We start from the raw sequence: 13,495 nt of genomic DNA, 5'->3' as shown, positions 1-13,495 counted from the left end.
GTCGTCCCCAGTTCTTTCCACTAAAACGCAGCCAATTTGAAATTGAATGCAGTGGCTTGAAATTTAATGTGATTATTGTTGTTGTTGCCATCCTGGTTATTGCAAATTGGGTCCTCTACTAGTACTGGGTTGCATAGAGGACTCAGTCAATACATCAGTTTGCTACCTTGCAGATAGCCAGTATTGTTTAGAATCAGTCTATTGCAACCTGTAAGACCTGTAGTTGTTTATTGTCATATTTGAATATTTAGCGGTGGTTTGGTAGAATAAGATAATCACAGAGAAATCATAAATGTAAATGTAAAATCAGAAATGTAAATTCTCCCTTTTTTCAAACATTTAGCTGCCGGGCAATCTAGTTATAGCCATAGCTGCTACCTTTCCAACAACTAGCAACTAACTAGTTCATGTTAGACAACAGCCAATTTTAGCTGGGAATTTATTGCTATTTGACAGCGATAAACAATGCAATCATTTCAATAGAAACATGATAAACTTGTTTATCTTCTTCACTGTAGGCCTATTTGAAAACTTGAAAATACAAAGTCCATATATATTAATTAAATGCATTTCTTCACACCAGTATTTTGTAATTTGATACATTTGATAAGCAAGTATTTGCAATCTCTAACATTTGATATATTTCTGCCCTTCTCTGAGTATTTTAGAACACATGTCGGAGCTTAATTGATAAAAATGTAATTAGGTAACCAACCTGACATGACCCCATCTATAGTGGTAGAAGATCAGCCATCACTCTTCACTCACGCAGTGGAAAGCAAAGTTGTGTCAAGCCAGCCAGAGACAGACAGAATAAGACCGGAAAATAGGTAATAGTAGGCTACTCGTAATAAATAGCCTAGGTATTGGGGTGTACAGATCCAACAAAAATCGTATTAATATACTGAGTGGAATCATTCGATTAAATATGGAGTGAAACTATATAGCTGTAAGATATAAAAAGAAGAAAATGTATTAATTAAATTCTGTTTATTTTGAAAACCATACAGGAAGTTGTCTTATTTATTCTGTCTGTCTTGACCACAGACTGGCGGACAGCAGCTGGTGCTGAAACGGACCAGCCTGCACTCGCTGGACTCCATAGACTACTTCCACTGCCTCGGAAACAACTAAGCGCTGCCGTCCTTTACTTTTCTTTTTTTGTGTGTCGGCATCTCCTGCGTCAGTTCTGCATCCATGGAGGATATTTCTTGTAAACGGACCAATATTGTGAGGGCTTGCAAAGTGGACACCTTCTCTGCGGAGTATTTCACTTCTCGGAGCCCCTAAATGCCTGTATTTGAGAAAACGCATCGGACTCTCAGTGTAATGCATCTATACAAGCGAGAAATTACTCGGTTAAGATGGGTAATAAACAAACGATATTTACCGATGAGCAACTTGATGCATACCAGGTAAGCTTGCATGCCCATGTTTCACTCACATGCCCAGTATTGTTAGGCTAATCTAAACTCAAGAATTAGCCTACTGATAATGGCTAAGTAATCTTTTACGATATAATAGGCATATCATGCAATAGTATACGCATATAAACTCAAATAATCAATGTTCTCTCATATGCCAGGTTAACCATTCACCATATATTTTGATTTCTTGGCATGTAAATAATAGCCTGTAGGCCTGAACCTTTGTTTTGAGTTAAAAAAAAAAAAAAAATCTATAAGTAAAACGTGTTTGTTGTGAATTTAGTCTCTGCAATATGGACTAACAATTGCTGATAGTAAAGGAATAAAAATAAAGAATATGCATTTTTTTGTGCTCCAGAGCTGAATATTGTTCACATCTGGTGAGTCAGTGGCTCATTTTAAATCACTGTAGCCTATGTTTGAAAGTCCTAAGTCCAAAGTCCATGGGAAGTCTGCAACAATAGGATGCAGCACTATTCCAGGACTATTTTTCACATTGACCATGGCTATGATATTAGTAATTCCTGGCAGTGGTTTCTCCAAATGTCCTTTAATGGGTGAAACTAAACATATACTGTGTATGATAGTGGGACAGACCATGGAGAAAACAAATGAACTGGTGTAACTATGTTCAATATTCAACTTTATTGACCCGTAATATGATTTTATTGCAGTCTAAAGAAGCACCGGTCATGGTTTCCCCATCAATTAATGATAAGATAATCAATTTAATCCCAAACAGTGGTCAGTTATGACTCCACTGTTTAAATATTGACATAATCCGATCATGACAGCTGAGAATAGCAGAGGGTTTTGATTTCATCGCAAACTGGAGCATCTTGTGTTCTCTGTGTCACCATCTGAGAAGACCTGACCTTTTGTTCCCTGTAACAATAGTCCCAGCGCTCCTGCGAAGAAACACCATCTTCATCTGCACAGGTTTATCATGTGATTAGGTGTGACTTAATAATTGATGCCAAGCCAGGCAGTGTGGTAGCATGCCGTGAAACTCTACCCTCAGGAGATAATTTAGTCCTCAAGAGCTTCTCTGGTTACTCCTGCTGCTCTTAACAGCCCTAATTAGAATTATGTTGCCTCATATTTGCCTCAGTAACTATTTTAAGTTTCAGATTGAACACCAGACTAGACATCAATTCACAGATCGAAGAAGAGCGTTGTCCTGTATTGACTTTAGCGACGATCAGTTTACACCCTGTACATAGTCCTATACAGGTACATGACAGCCAGCTCAGCTCTTTTGTGTAGCAGAACAGTGTTAAGAGCAAACAAAAACACTGTCAAACTGTAATCAAAAATCATCCTATTCTTGTTTAATAGAGCTTGACTGTTTCGCTCGTTCATCAAGCAGTTGCCAGCTCATGGACCAGATCTAGGACTGCATGGTACTGCACAAACACATTACTGAGGAGCTTTTCATTGTGTTGGCTTTTCTTCTAGCATTATTTGAAGACAATTTTATAATCAAGTGTCGTAAATTACTTAAGCTCCCCCTATCTACCAAATAGCTCTGAGCTCAGTAACTTGGCTTTACATCACACAAAATCATAATGTCTTAATATTTAAAATGAATGAGCAATTAATAGTGCTCATGAAATAATGTCTATAAATTTTAAAGATGTGCTATGAGCCCACTAGAAATCCCCAGTGTTGGTTTTGCATAAGCTGGCATGCCACAGTGAAGAGGGTAAACAGGCTAAATTTTTGGTTAACAAAGCAGTTTCCAGAGGCTAACTGGCTAAGCTCTGCCTCTCACACTCACACACGCTCACACTGTATAAATACAAGTGAAATTTAAATTGAGATGCCCCCCAGTAGAGCTAATGGATAATGTGTGATGCCAACACATGCGTGTCTTCGTGCAGACAGCTACAGGCAACACCAGATCATGTTCCTTTGCCTCAACTTTCCTTATTGCAAATGGCAGACAACACTCAGATACCGCATCATCACTAAAGAGAAACCAGAGACCTGCAGTATAGCGTTCACAGTGAGGGGCGTTCAGATGACTTCAGAGACCCTTAATGTTATTCTATACGGCCCATAGATCGTGTCATTCAGGGTTTGTTTAGGCCTATTACTGTAGAACAGGTACAATCATTATGTCACCATTTCTTTTTACTAATGCTTAAGTCATTGTGGCATCATTTGCACTACACATAGTTATTTTTTGACATGCTGTTTTCCTCTCATCGCAGGACTGCACTTTTTTCACACGCAAAGAAATCCTTCGGTAAGTGGAACCTCCCCCGTTTTTATCTATTTCTTAATCCCCATGCAGAGCTCACAGATGTACTTTAGAGGTACAGTCGTAAACCACATGTTCCCGCCGCTTGCTCACTGATGGTCGCATCACACAGATGGTAATGTGTATGAAATGTACCAAGGCAGATTGTTGATGAAACTTTCCACCAGTGCAGTCAATCACATTCTAATGGCTGCTGCTCAGCCTCAGATGCCCAGGCGTAAACTCACATTAACCACATGCCCACAACAACAAACATCCCCAGGCTTTCTCTCATCTCCTCTGTATTCCTTCCTTGCTCTGTCTATGAGGTTAAAACCAGCAGAGACTTACTGCTGCCTCTCTGCTGTCACAACATGGTAATAATTGTATATCACTTTTCAAAATAGAGTTATAAAAGTGCTTTACAGGCAATAAAAGAGATAAATAATATGAGATAAATAATTTAAAAAAGCCAGCCATGAATTAAAAATAGGTAAAAAGGAATGAAAAAGGTAAAAATAAACAGCAACATTAAAGCCTGTCCAGAAAAGATGCAGGACACAGATTTTGCGAGGCTAAGCTCCTTCAGCAGAGAGCAAAGCATCTAATTTGCAGAACCGCAAACATTAGTTCTGTTACAAGGGACTCTAGGAAACGGATTAGCACATCAGTCTCTGTATAGGAAGGAACCTGTCTGGGTTTGGCTGCTGCTGGAGGAGGTAACAGGGTCTCAGTGTAACACATGCCAGGTCTGCTGAGCAGGCTGCTTACCACTCAGGAAACTCAATGCCAAAAGTTGATTTCATTGGCAGCTGCAGCTACTATTTGGGCGCTGGTCAAACAATAAAAAAACCTCACTGGAAATGGTCATCATGAAATGGTATCACCTTCCTTACAGGCTTAAGGACTTGGTAGAACTGTGAAATTAATTAATGGATTTTCCTTTTAATACACATTGTCAGTATTTACATTATTAGAGTATCACACCATTACATGTGTATCATTTCATGTATATCCATTGATTAAGAACACTGTTTACAAGTAACATAGTTTAATTATCTGTTGGGTTAATGCTTATTAGAATGATATACAGGGACAGCTTTGAATTTAAAATGGGACTAGATCAAATGTGATAATAAAGCGATCCATTATTGAGAAAAAACTTGTCATTTGAGGTTAAACATGGCATGTTTACTGTTGCTAGAGGAAATAATACATTTCATCATAGACATTTTATAACAAATGCCAAATGTGGCAAGGTTTTATCGACATCATCAGTATATTAATGAGGACTGATGAAGTGTCAAATATTACAAATCAATGTCTTATGCTAGAAATGCAAAGCAAACGAGTCAGGAACAAGGTGAGACCTTTAATAGGATCAGAAGAAATACATTTTTTTCATTTACATTTCAGTAGCTGCTAAATTAACTCATACAAACTGACAGGCATAGTGAATGATCTGTTAATCCAACACATTAATGACCTTGATATGCCTCCACACACTTCATCGGCCCTCTAAATACAAATAGGCAGCTGCACCGCAGCTATCGATTCAGACACAATTTATGGCCTCTTGAACTAAACAAGGAAGGCATGAGTGAAGAATCAGGAAATGACGGTATTTAATTATATGTACACTATAGATATATATACAGTATATGATACAGCATATACATACTGTATTGATTGTTTATGGGGAATGCTGTTATGTGCATTGGTTAGTGAAGATCTAGAAGGGTCTACCATGTTGCCTTTTCACCTTTTCACTTTGGTCTTGTTTTCAGTGCCACCTCATTAAGTATCATATTTCTACTGCTTTGAGCATGTGCAAAATTAACACTTAAAAAAAAAACACCCATGAAACATAAAATCTGCACTTGTTGACTACACTAGGTATCATGACTCATTGGGAAGCATCATTTTTCGCTGCCTGTCACTCAGGTAGCGGGCATAAATAAAACAAATTCCTTTCTAATGGAATTGGCCAATCGCTCTCATGTTTCAGGATCTTTTATCACTGGTGGTCGATGTGGGAAGACTGAATGGCTACTTCAAGAAATTAAAAGCAGATACAGGAGAATGTTGTAGCAAAAGATCAAGTTGCAGATTACCTGATCATTGGCATAAAATAGGGGCTTTGGGATCTGATTCTGATTCCTTCACTGCATTTGAGCTATTGTTTTTGTAGTAATGAGGTTAGTATTGGTGTTATCAACACTGTCAGCTGATTAGTATTTGTATTCATGTATCGGAGAGAGTTTTAATTGTTTTGGACTGGATATGGTCAGGATATGATCCTCGGGGCTGACCACAGTTGAGCATGGCATCAGCTCATATCCAGCCAGGAGGAAATATAGTGGTGAAGGCAAAGACATATTGAGCTTAATAATGTGCAATATATTATACTATATATATGGTATGTCCCCTAAAGCCTCAGCTTCCTCCAGCAGTGAGGCTTTATAGGCTTTTACCTCCTGTCCTGTGTGGTGCCTCTGTAATTATCCTCTAGATTTATCAAATGTGCCTAAACTATCAGTGAATCATTGTAATGCAGCACTCTAGGTGAGTTTAATCTTCCCCAATAATACTCTCTCATTTGGCATGCTGCTCTACATCTATCCAACAACCAATTATGGGTGTATCGATGTTCATAAATGTGATTAAACACCATTAAAATGCAGTGGAACACAAAGCAAACTTGTTTGATCTGAAGTTTTGTGTTTGCAAAGCAGAGTTGGGAAAATCTATTTAAGGGTGTAAATTTGTACACCGAAACCACAGCATGACATAAAATAATGCTTGCTGAGCAGGCCTCTTTAAATGAGATTTCCAATTCGTCATACATTTATAAATTTCTGCTTTGGATGACTTATAGCCTGAGTTACAGCTATAAAGGTACAAATTGAGCTCCAGCTGTGGCTCCGGGTAACCATCTGTGTACTGCTGTTGCATTAGGTGACTCATGCTTTACTGTTAGATCTGTCTTTCCTCTGCTGTCACACCGGTAATGTATGTGTTTGTAATGCAGTTTAGTTTGCAGCAGCCCATTTGCCACCACAATTTGAGTTTTTGATTACTTTTAACAATTTGTTGTGTTGTCAATATGGCTACTACACATTTTTTTTTGTAGAGCTCTATGTATGTTTCCCAACTTCCCCAAGATGCTGTCTTTTTTCTTTGTGGTCCAATAAAACTGAATGATATCAGTGTGGTTTTTTCCCTTTCACTGTTATTAGCAAATAGCCAGGTATCCATGTTGTTCATCCTCAGTGATATTGAATTGGCTTTGATTCCAAGGCCAGCAGTGGGCTGGAAACAAAATTGACAATCAGCACAGAGTGTAATAGGGTGCTACACTTTATGACCTTCATAAAACACTGCTAGTTTCTGTCCTCAGCTGCACATCAGGCACAGTTATGCAACGCTAAAGAAACAGGTTATCACTGATGATTATGAGGTGGCTCAGCTTCTTCTGCAATATGATGCCCAATATTAATTAGCTCACAACATTTCATTGTTTTTGTCTCTTCAAATGTGAGATACATTGGGATACTTTGAAATACAATGTTGACTAGAAGAGCAAATGAAATTATAATAAGAAGAGTTCAATTTTAACAGTTGCATACATTTATTGTGCGTTTATGAGTGTTGTTTTTTGATGAAATACAAAAATAGGCGAGTATAGTATATAATCTTAGAATATAACCTTTAAATGCCCAAATTGGGGATATAATGTACAAAAAAGGCTGCAAGTCTCCCAGTCTTTGCCTGTTCTTCCATTAAGCATGAAAAAACAATCATTAAAAATGTCTGTAATTTATCCTCATCTATGTATCAATTGAAATCCAACAAGATTTCAGAATCAAAAACATCAGAGAAGGCGTCACTGTCCAAAGGGGTTCATTGTAGATTAGAAGCTGCAGGTTTACTCATTCTTTCCTCGCAGTGACCCAGTGAAACTCCATCATTTTGACAGGTTTATCTTATTTTACCGTAGTGTTTGTCCTCTAAGACCAGTGTCCCTGCTGATGGATGACGCTGCTGTGGCATCTAAGGCTCCGCATGACAGGGTTACTCAAAGGTTAGAGCGTAAGAGGGCTGCAGATTAGCACGGACCTTCCTGACATAAATGTGTTTACATGTACATACAGTGTCCTCACACTTATTGACATTGATCACTCTTAACCACTGAGATAAAATGAAAAATATTGAGGGAGCAAGAGACACACAGAGACAGAGCGAAATAGAGAGAGAAGAGAGAAATAATACGTATAAAGAATGATTTAATTATGCTAATTCGAATAATGCATCTGTTGTCCAATCTCATCCCTGTACCAGTGTGTTTTCTGGGTTGGCAGAGTATAACAGTTCGATAAATTGGCACCCTTCCCTTTGTACTGATCCAGGTTTTACTATAGAGAAAGACACACACTATCAATGAATGGTTTAGCAGTAGAATCATAACAGCTAGTTGCAAAAGTTCAGATTCCTAAATTGCGATCTTTGAGCCTCATTTCTGATTATCCTCCATTTTTATCTTAGCATGGATTCCGTTTGAAGCCATATTGTTTCCACTGTAGATGTTGTCTGTGCTACAGACCCTCTAGGTTTTTACTAGCAGTATGTTGTGTGAGAATTATAACTGTGAGAATTACTTACAAGTGATAAACAGAGTCATATTACTCAGTCGTATGAAGAGTCTGATTTAAACACAGGACCTCCACAGGACGTGAAACAGATACCTTTGCTTTTATTTTAGTCAGTATCTTGTGCATTATTTCCTTTCTGACATGCAGTGGAATGAAAAGAGATGTGATTATGCAAAATGTGTTTATATCTTTTGTTCTAGGTTGCACAGCAGATACCATGAATTGGCTCCACATCTTGTACCAATGGACTACACCAATGATCCGGAGTGTAAATTGCCGTTAGCCTTGATAGTCAACATGCCGGAGTTAAAGGTAACAAAAAATCCACCTTTTCAGCACCTGAAACATGGTACAGATCTTGTATTATAAACTCTGACAATATGAATTATCCGCTATTCACATGATCTTTCTCTTTCACCAACACTTTGAGTTGGTAGCAAATATTTGTGTTTTCTTATTGTGGATACTGCTAATGTAAGAGGACAAACACTCTAAACCAAAAGTGGCTCTTGGTGCTCACATGGGCTGACATCTAATCAATAAGTGCTTTTTAAGGACATTGATTTTTAATTGTCACCGTCACTGATCTGTTTGTACGACACCGCATCCTGTGAGCTTGTGAAAGTTGCTGTGCCATGAAAAACTCACTGTATATCCTGTCAGCAAAGCATTCCCTCATATGTTTTAAGAACTTGCCATTTGAGAAAAACATACAGAAGAAGATTAAGAAATAGTTATGTTGCACTATACATCACAGAAGCATTTATATCTCAACATTTCTCCTACATATTAGACATGATTACCACACTATTTTATATGGAGTCCTCCTCCACAGCGGGGAGTTTAGCACCAAGACTCATAATGTGTCCTTCCACTTGGACATAATTGGCCCTCGCTCCTAAAGCTGTCACATGATTAGCGGGGCTGTAAAGGAGGAGGAGGAAGATGGAGACCGCTCCAGACAGGATTGATGAAGTCCAGACAGTACACAGTCTCCTACAGTCCTCTACAGCTTCATAACCGTAAATCCATTCCTCCCTTGCTGAGGCATCTGTGTTAATGAGCTTTGTTGACTTGACTGGAGTGATTCATGGTTCGGTGACGCATCTGAGGTTATTTACCTTTTATTTACCTGGCTCCAGTCGAGAATGAGGCCTGGTTTCTAGATTTAGATGCCGACTTGTGCTAATGGTTTATTTGGATGAGCTTGTGTTGGAGCTCAAACATTTGTAAACTGTGTTCAGGGTAAGATCACTGGAAAACCCTCGCTTACAGGTAGGCGATAGAGTTGATGAGATTCAAACATGACCTCCTCTCCGTTCTGTGGTCATTATGGCTTGTGCCGACTCAGCTAATTGCCTGGGATATAAAACCTCTAGCAGCAGCTATGGGTGAGAAACGATGGAGAAAATATTGGCCTCATCATACCAGCAAAGAGATGGAGTCAGCCTTTTTCTATTGAACACTGTGCTCAGCAGAACACACCTAACAGTTGGTACCTTTGCAGCGTTTGCATATGTGGAACCGACGACAGCTTGTAAACACAGAATGGTCATGAAACTATCATGGTTCATTCAATGTGTTCTTCATACATTTATTTTGTTATCCAAATTACAGGCTATTCATATTTTTATGTGTCCCTCATTGCAGGGATTCTTAATATATCTAAATGTTGTTTTCCCCCTCCTGTGCAGGAAAACCCGTTCCGCAGCAGGATAGTAGAGTCTTTCTCTGAGGATGGACTGGGGAATCTCAGCTTCAACGACTTTGTGGACATGTTCTCTGTCCTCAGTGAAATGGCCCCCAGAGAACTGAAGGCCATATATGCCTTCAAAATATATGGTAAAGATGGATTCCTCAAACATTCATCTTAGTTCTTCAAATTTCCTCGTACCAGATAAAATGAAAATGGGTAATTTAATTGTTTTTAATCCTTGTCGCCCGCAGATTTCAATGTGGATAATTTCCTGTGCAAGGAGGACTTGGAAAAGACTCTGAATAAACTGACAAAAGAGGAGTTGACTCCCGAGGAGATCACCCTGGTGTGTGAGAAGACCATCGAGGAGGCTGATTTGGACGGTGACAACAAACTCTCCTTTGCTGACTTTGAAAATATGATAACTAGGGCTCCTGACTTTTTAAGGTATTTCAGACCCTTACAATTCAAATAATGTTTCAGGATTAAAGCATGTGTATCACTTCAATTTATTCATTATTGTGTACGCCACGTTCTATTTTGAAAAGCAATGCCTTTTAAAAATCAGGCAACACACACATGGCGTGCAAAGTTATTCCTCGTGTTACGGCACTGCAGGCTGTGTGTCCCGGGTTACTTATTCATTCCCCAGATGGCTGTTCATTTTACTGGCACTCTACCCTCATCATTTTCATCCTGAGCCACCACTATGCCCATTCATCTATATGCAAATGAGTTGTCCTCACTTTGTTTCTGGCCTATCTGTCCCCCGTGAAATGACAAACACATCTGATAGGTGATTCTGTTCTGATGTTTACACTCATTCCTATGTTGGCATGTTTACATGTATATACTGTACATGTATAGTTTCATTAACCCCAGGATGCAAGACCTCACAGACTTACAAGTTTCCATGAGCAGGGTCAAAACAACCCTCATTGAAATCATTAAAAAGACCTTTTGTCTTCATCTTTATCTTCAATTTAATGACATAAATTATGCATTTGACCTTAGAAACCAACTATTCAGGTCCCTTTTTTAGTGTACCCCATATATACAACATGTACACTTAACATTTTTTTGTTCTTTTTTAAATACATTATTTGATAACAGTGATATCTGCATGAATACAATTTTGAAGGAAATTTTCAAATTGGCTGCTGTATGCAGATGCAACATGCTTTTAAGTATTGAAGAAAATTAAGTCTAGGGCAAAAGGTTGCAAGGTTTTTGTGTATTTTATGAACAAAGTCCTGAAAAGTCATGGTCCACTGATAAGATATAATATGCTTTTGTAGAAAGATTCTGTTCTAGCCTTTTAAAAAAGCCAATGGCAACACTCAACAACACTGTACACACACACAGCCTTAGTGTCAGCAGTGCAAAAGTTTTACATAAGAATTAATGTATTAAAAAAACAATGGAAGTCAGTGGCAAAACTAAATACTTATTCCACTGTCTCTCTTTCAGATATGCAAAATCCAAAACATATGAAACTTTGCACAAACATACTCACACATCCTGTGAACATACAGTATGCAAATTGCCATGAGTCACTGTGTGAAAGTGACACTACAGACACTAGCCTCTTTTGTTTTACAGTGTTTTACATTAAAATGAATGAGGATTTTGACCCTGCCCATGGAAGATTTTGAAAATGTACAAAAGACAAATATAAAATGTATATAGGTAAAAGTAACAGGCAACAATTTGGAAATATCAAATGATAAAATATTTTTCTTGGGAAAATATAGTAAAACAGCCACAGAACAAGGTCATTTTGACACAGTTTTTTGCATTCTAGGGTTTAGGTATATTACTGTTTCAGTGCTGGTCTCTCATATTGTCTCTTTTGTGACTCCAGTACCTTCCATATACGAATCTGAGAGGGCTCCATGGAAAGTTTCCGAGGTTGGTAGCGTGGTGACGCTCAGGACCTAGACCAGATGTCCTGCTCCACAGCACAGTGCCTGTCTCTCTCTCCCACCGTCAAGACAACCTGTCTCTCTCTCCCACCGTCAAGACAACCTGTCTCTCTCTCCCACCGTCAAGACAACCTGTCTCTCTCTCCCACCGTCAAAACAACCTGTCTCTCTCTCCCACTCTCTCCCACCGTCAAGACAACCTGTCTCTCTCTCCCACCGTCAAAACAACCTGTCTCTCTCTCCCACTCTCTCCCACCGTCAAGACAACCTGTCTCTCTCTCCCACCGTCAAGACAAACTGTCTCTCTCTCTCACCGTCAAGACAACCTGTCTCTCTCTCACCATCAAGACAAACTGTCTCTCTCTCCCACCGTCGAGACAAACTGTCTCTCTCTCCCACCGTCAAGATAAACTGTCTCTCTCTCCCACCGTCAAGACAAACTGTCTCTCTCTCCCACCGTCAAGATAAACTGTCTCTCTCTCCCACCGTCAAGACAACCTGTCTCTCTCTCCCACCGTCAAGACAAACATCCATCACTCCTCTCCGGCTGTCCTCACTGAAGTCTGTTCAGTTAGAAAGTGTCACACTGGATAAAGCTGGATTCTCAGGATCCTGGATCTCTTTGCTGTATATGAACACTTTTATTTTCCTTCTCATGAAACACAGAATGTTTCAGATTTTAATCGCCACATATAATAGGGCTTGACCTGGATTGGTCACTTGTGGGGAGAAAAGGCTACTTTTTCATATTTTCTAGACAGAACAAAGGTATTGAAATGAGCCCGTTTACTCTAATTCTCACTTTGGATTACTGAAATGTTAGCATATCCAGGAATGCATAAAAAGCTTCTTTACCTACATTGCACATTAGATTCCCTCAATGAACTTTCCTCTAACAACACAGTAAATATTTGACAGTTAAAGGGCAAAGGGCGAGGCTTGAGGTGAATGAAAGCACAGCATTGACATTAAGGGCATACAGATACTCTTTTATATGAGCTATGCAATATTTTTACATGCATGGAACACTGTTCTGTTTCTCTTGCAGTGTGTTGCTTTTAGTCAGTTTAGTTCGTGTCTTTGCTTATAGAACTGGGACATGATGACAATCATATTTTACTGTTCTCCAGTTGAATGAAGGGCTCCGTCATCTGAACTGAACTATTTTAGCTTCCATCACTCTCCTGTGGCATCTCTTGTCTTTTGCCTCTCCAGTCATTATCATGAGATGTTAGTCACAGCCACCTCTTGAATATACATTTTTCAGTATTTGATGTGAATTCTGGTATTTGTCTTAACTTTGAATAAAGTCCTTTTCTGTGTGTTCTGAGTGAATTAATTTGTTAGAACGCATTTATCTTGTTTAATGGTTTCTTTAAAGCATAGTTGAGTTGAACAAGGGTGATGCTTATATGATATGAATGAGATTGGTCAATGAAAAGACTGATCAACGTGGAATATTAAATGAAAGAATAGAAAGATTACTATAACATCCCCTGTTCATTCACCTGATAATAATGTTCATGGAAATATGGAGTTATTGTTAATAT

The 13,495-nt window shown here is 38.8% G+C and overlaps 1 protein-coding gene across 2 annotated transcripts; it reads left to right on the top strand.

The window, feature by feature from the left end:
• The first annotated feature begins 1,363 nt into the window (after window positions 1–1,363).
• On the top strand, window positions 1,364–12,055 carry cib2 (calcium and integrin binding family member 2). Of its 2 annotated transcripts, XM_071896541.2 has the most exons (6): window positions 1,364–1,415; window positions 3,644–3,678; window positions 8,525–8,636; window positions 10,019–10,166; window positions 10,272–10,467; window positions 11,885–12,055. In XM_071896541.2, exons 1-6 carry the CDS (start codon window positions 1,365–1,367, stop codon window positions 11,904–11,906), a joined length of 564 nt encoding a protein of 187 aa, XP_071752642.1. In that variant the 5' UTR covers window position 1,364; the 3' UTR covers window positions 11,907–12,055. The 2 variants fall into 2 exon arrangements, with proteins under 2 accessions (XP_071752642.1, XP_071752643.1); XM_071896542.2 differs by lacking the exons at window positions 3,644–3,678; window positions 8,525–8,636 and having other exon boundaries at window positions 1,365–1,415.
• The last annotated feature ends 1,440 nt before the right edge of the window (window positions 12,056–13,495 follow it).

Source organism: Centroberyx gerrardi, chromosome 4 (assembly GCF_048128805.1).
Source record: "Centroberyx gerrardi isolate f3 chromosome 4, fCenGer3.hap1.cur.20231027, whole genome shotgun sequence".
In the NCBI taxonomy this organism is placed as follows: domain Eukaryota; kingdom Metazoa; phylum Chordata; class Actinopteri; order Beryciformes; family Berycidae; genus Centroberyx; species Centroberyx gerrardi.
Note: the sequence above shows the minus strand (reverse complement) of the source record. Positions and strands in the feature narration are given on the sequence as shown.

What these genes read in the sequence shown, in the direction of transcription:
- cib2 (XM_071896541.2), top strand. Translation starts at nt 1,365, where the DNA reads ATGGGTAATAAACAAACGATATTTACCGATGAGCAACTTGATGCATAC. An exon ending in TCAACATGCCGGAGTTAAAG is followed by an intron (nt 8,637 to 10,018) that starts GTAACAAAAAAT and finishes CCTCCTGTGCAG; the next exon opens with GAAAACCCGTTCCGCAGCAG. An exon ending in ATATGCCTTCAAAATATATG is followed by an intron (nt 10,167 to 10,271) that starts GTAAAGATGGAT and finishes TGTCGCCCGCAG; the next exon opens with ATTTCAATGTGGATAATTTC.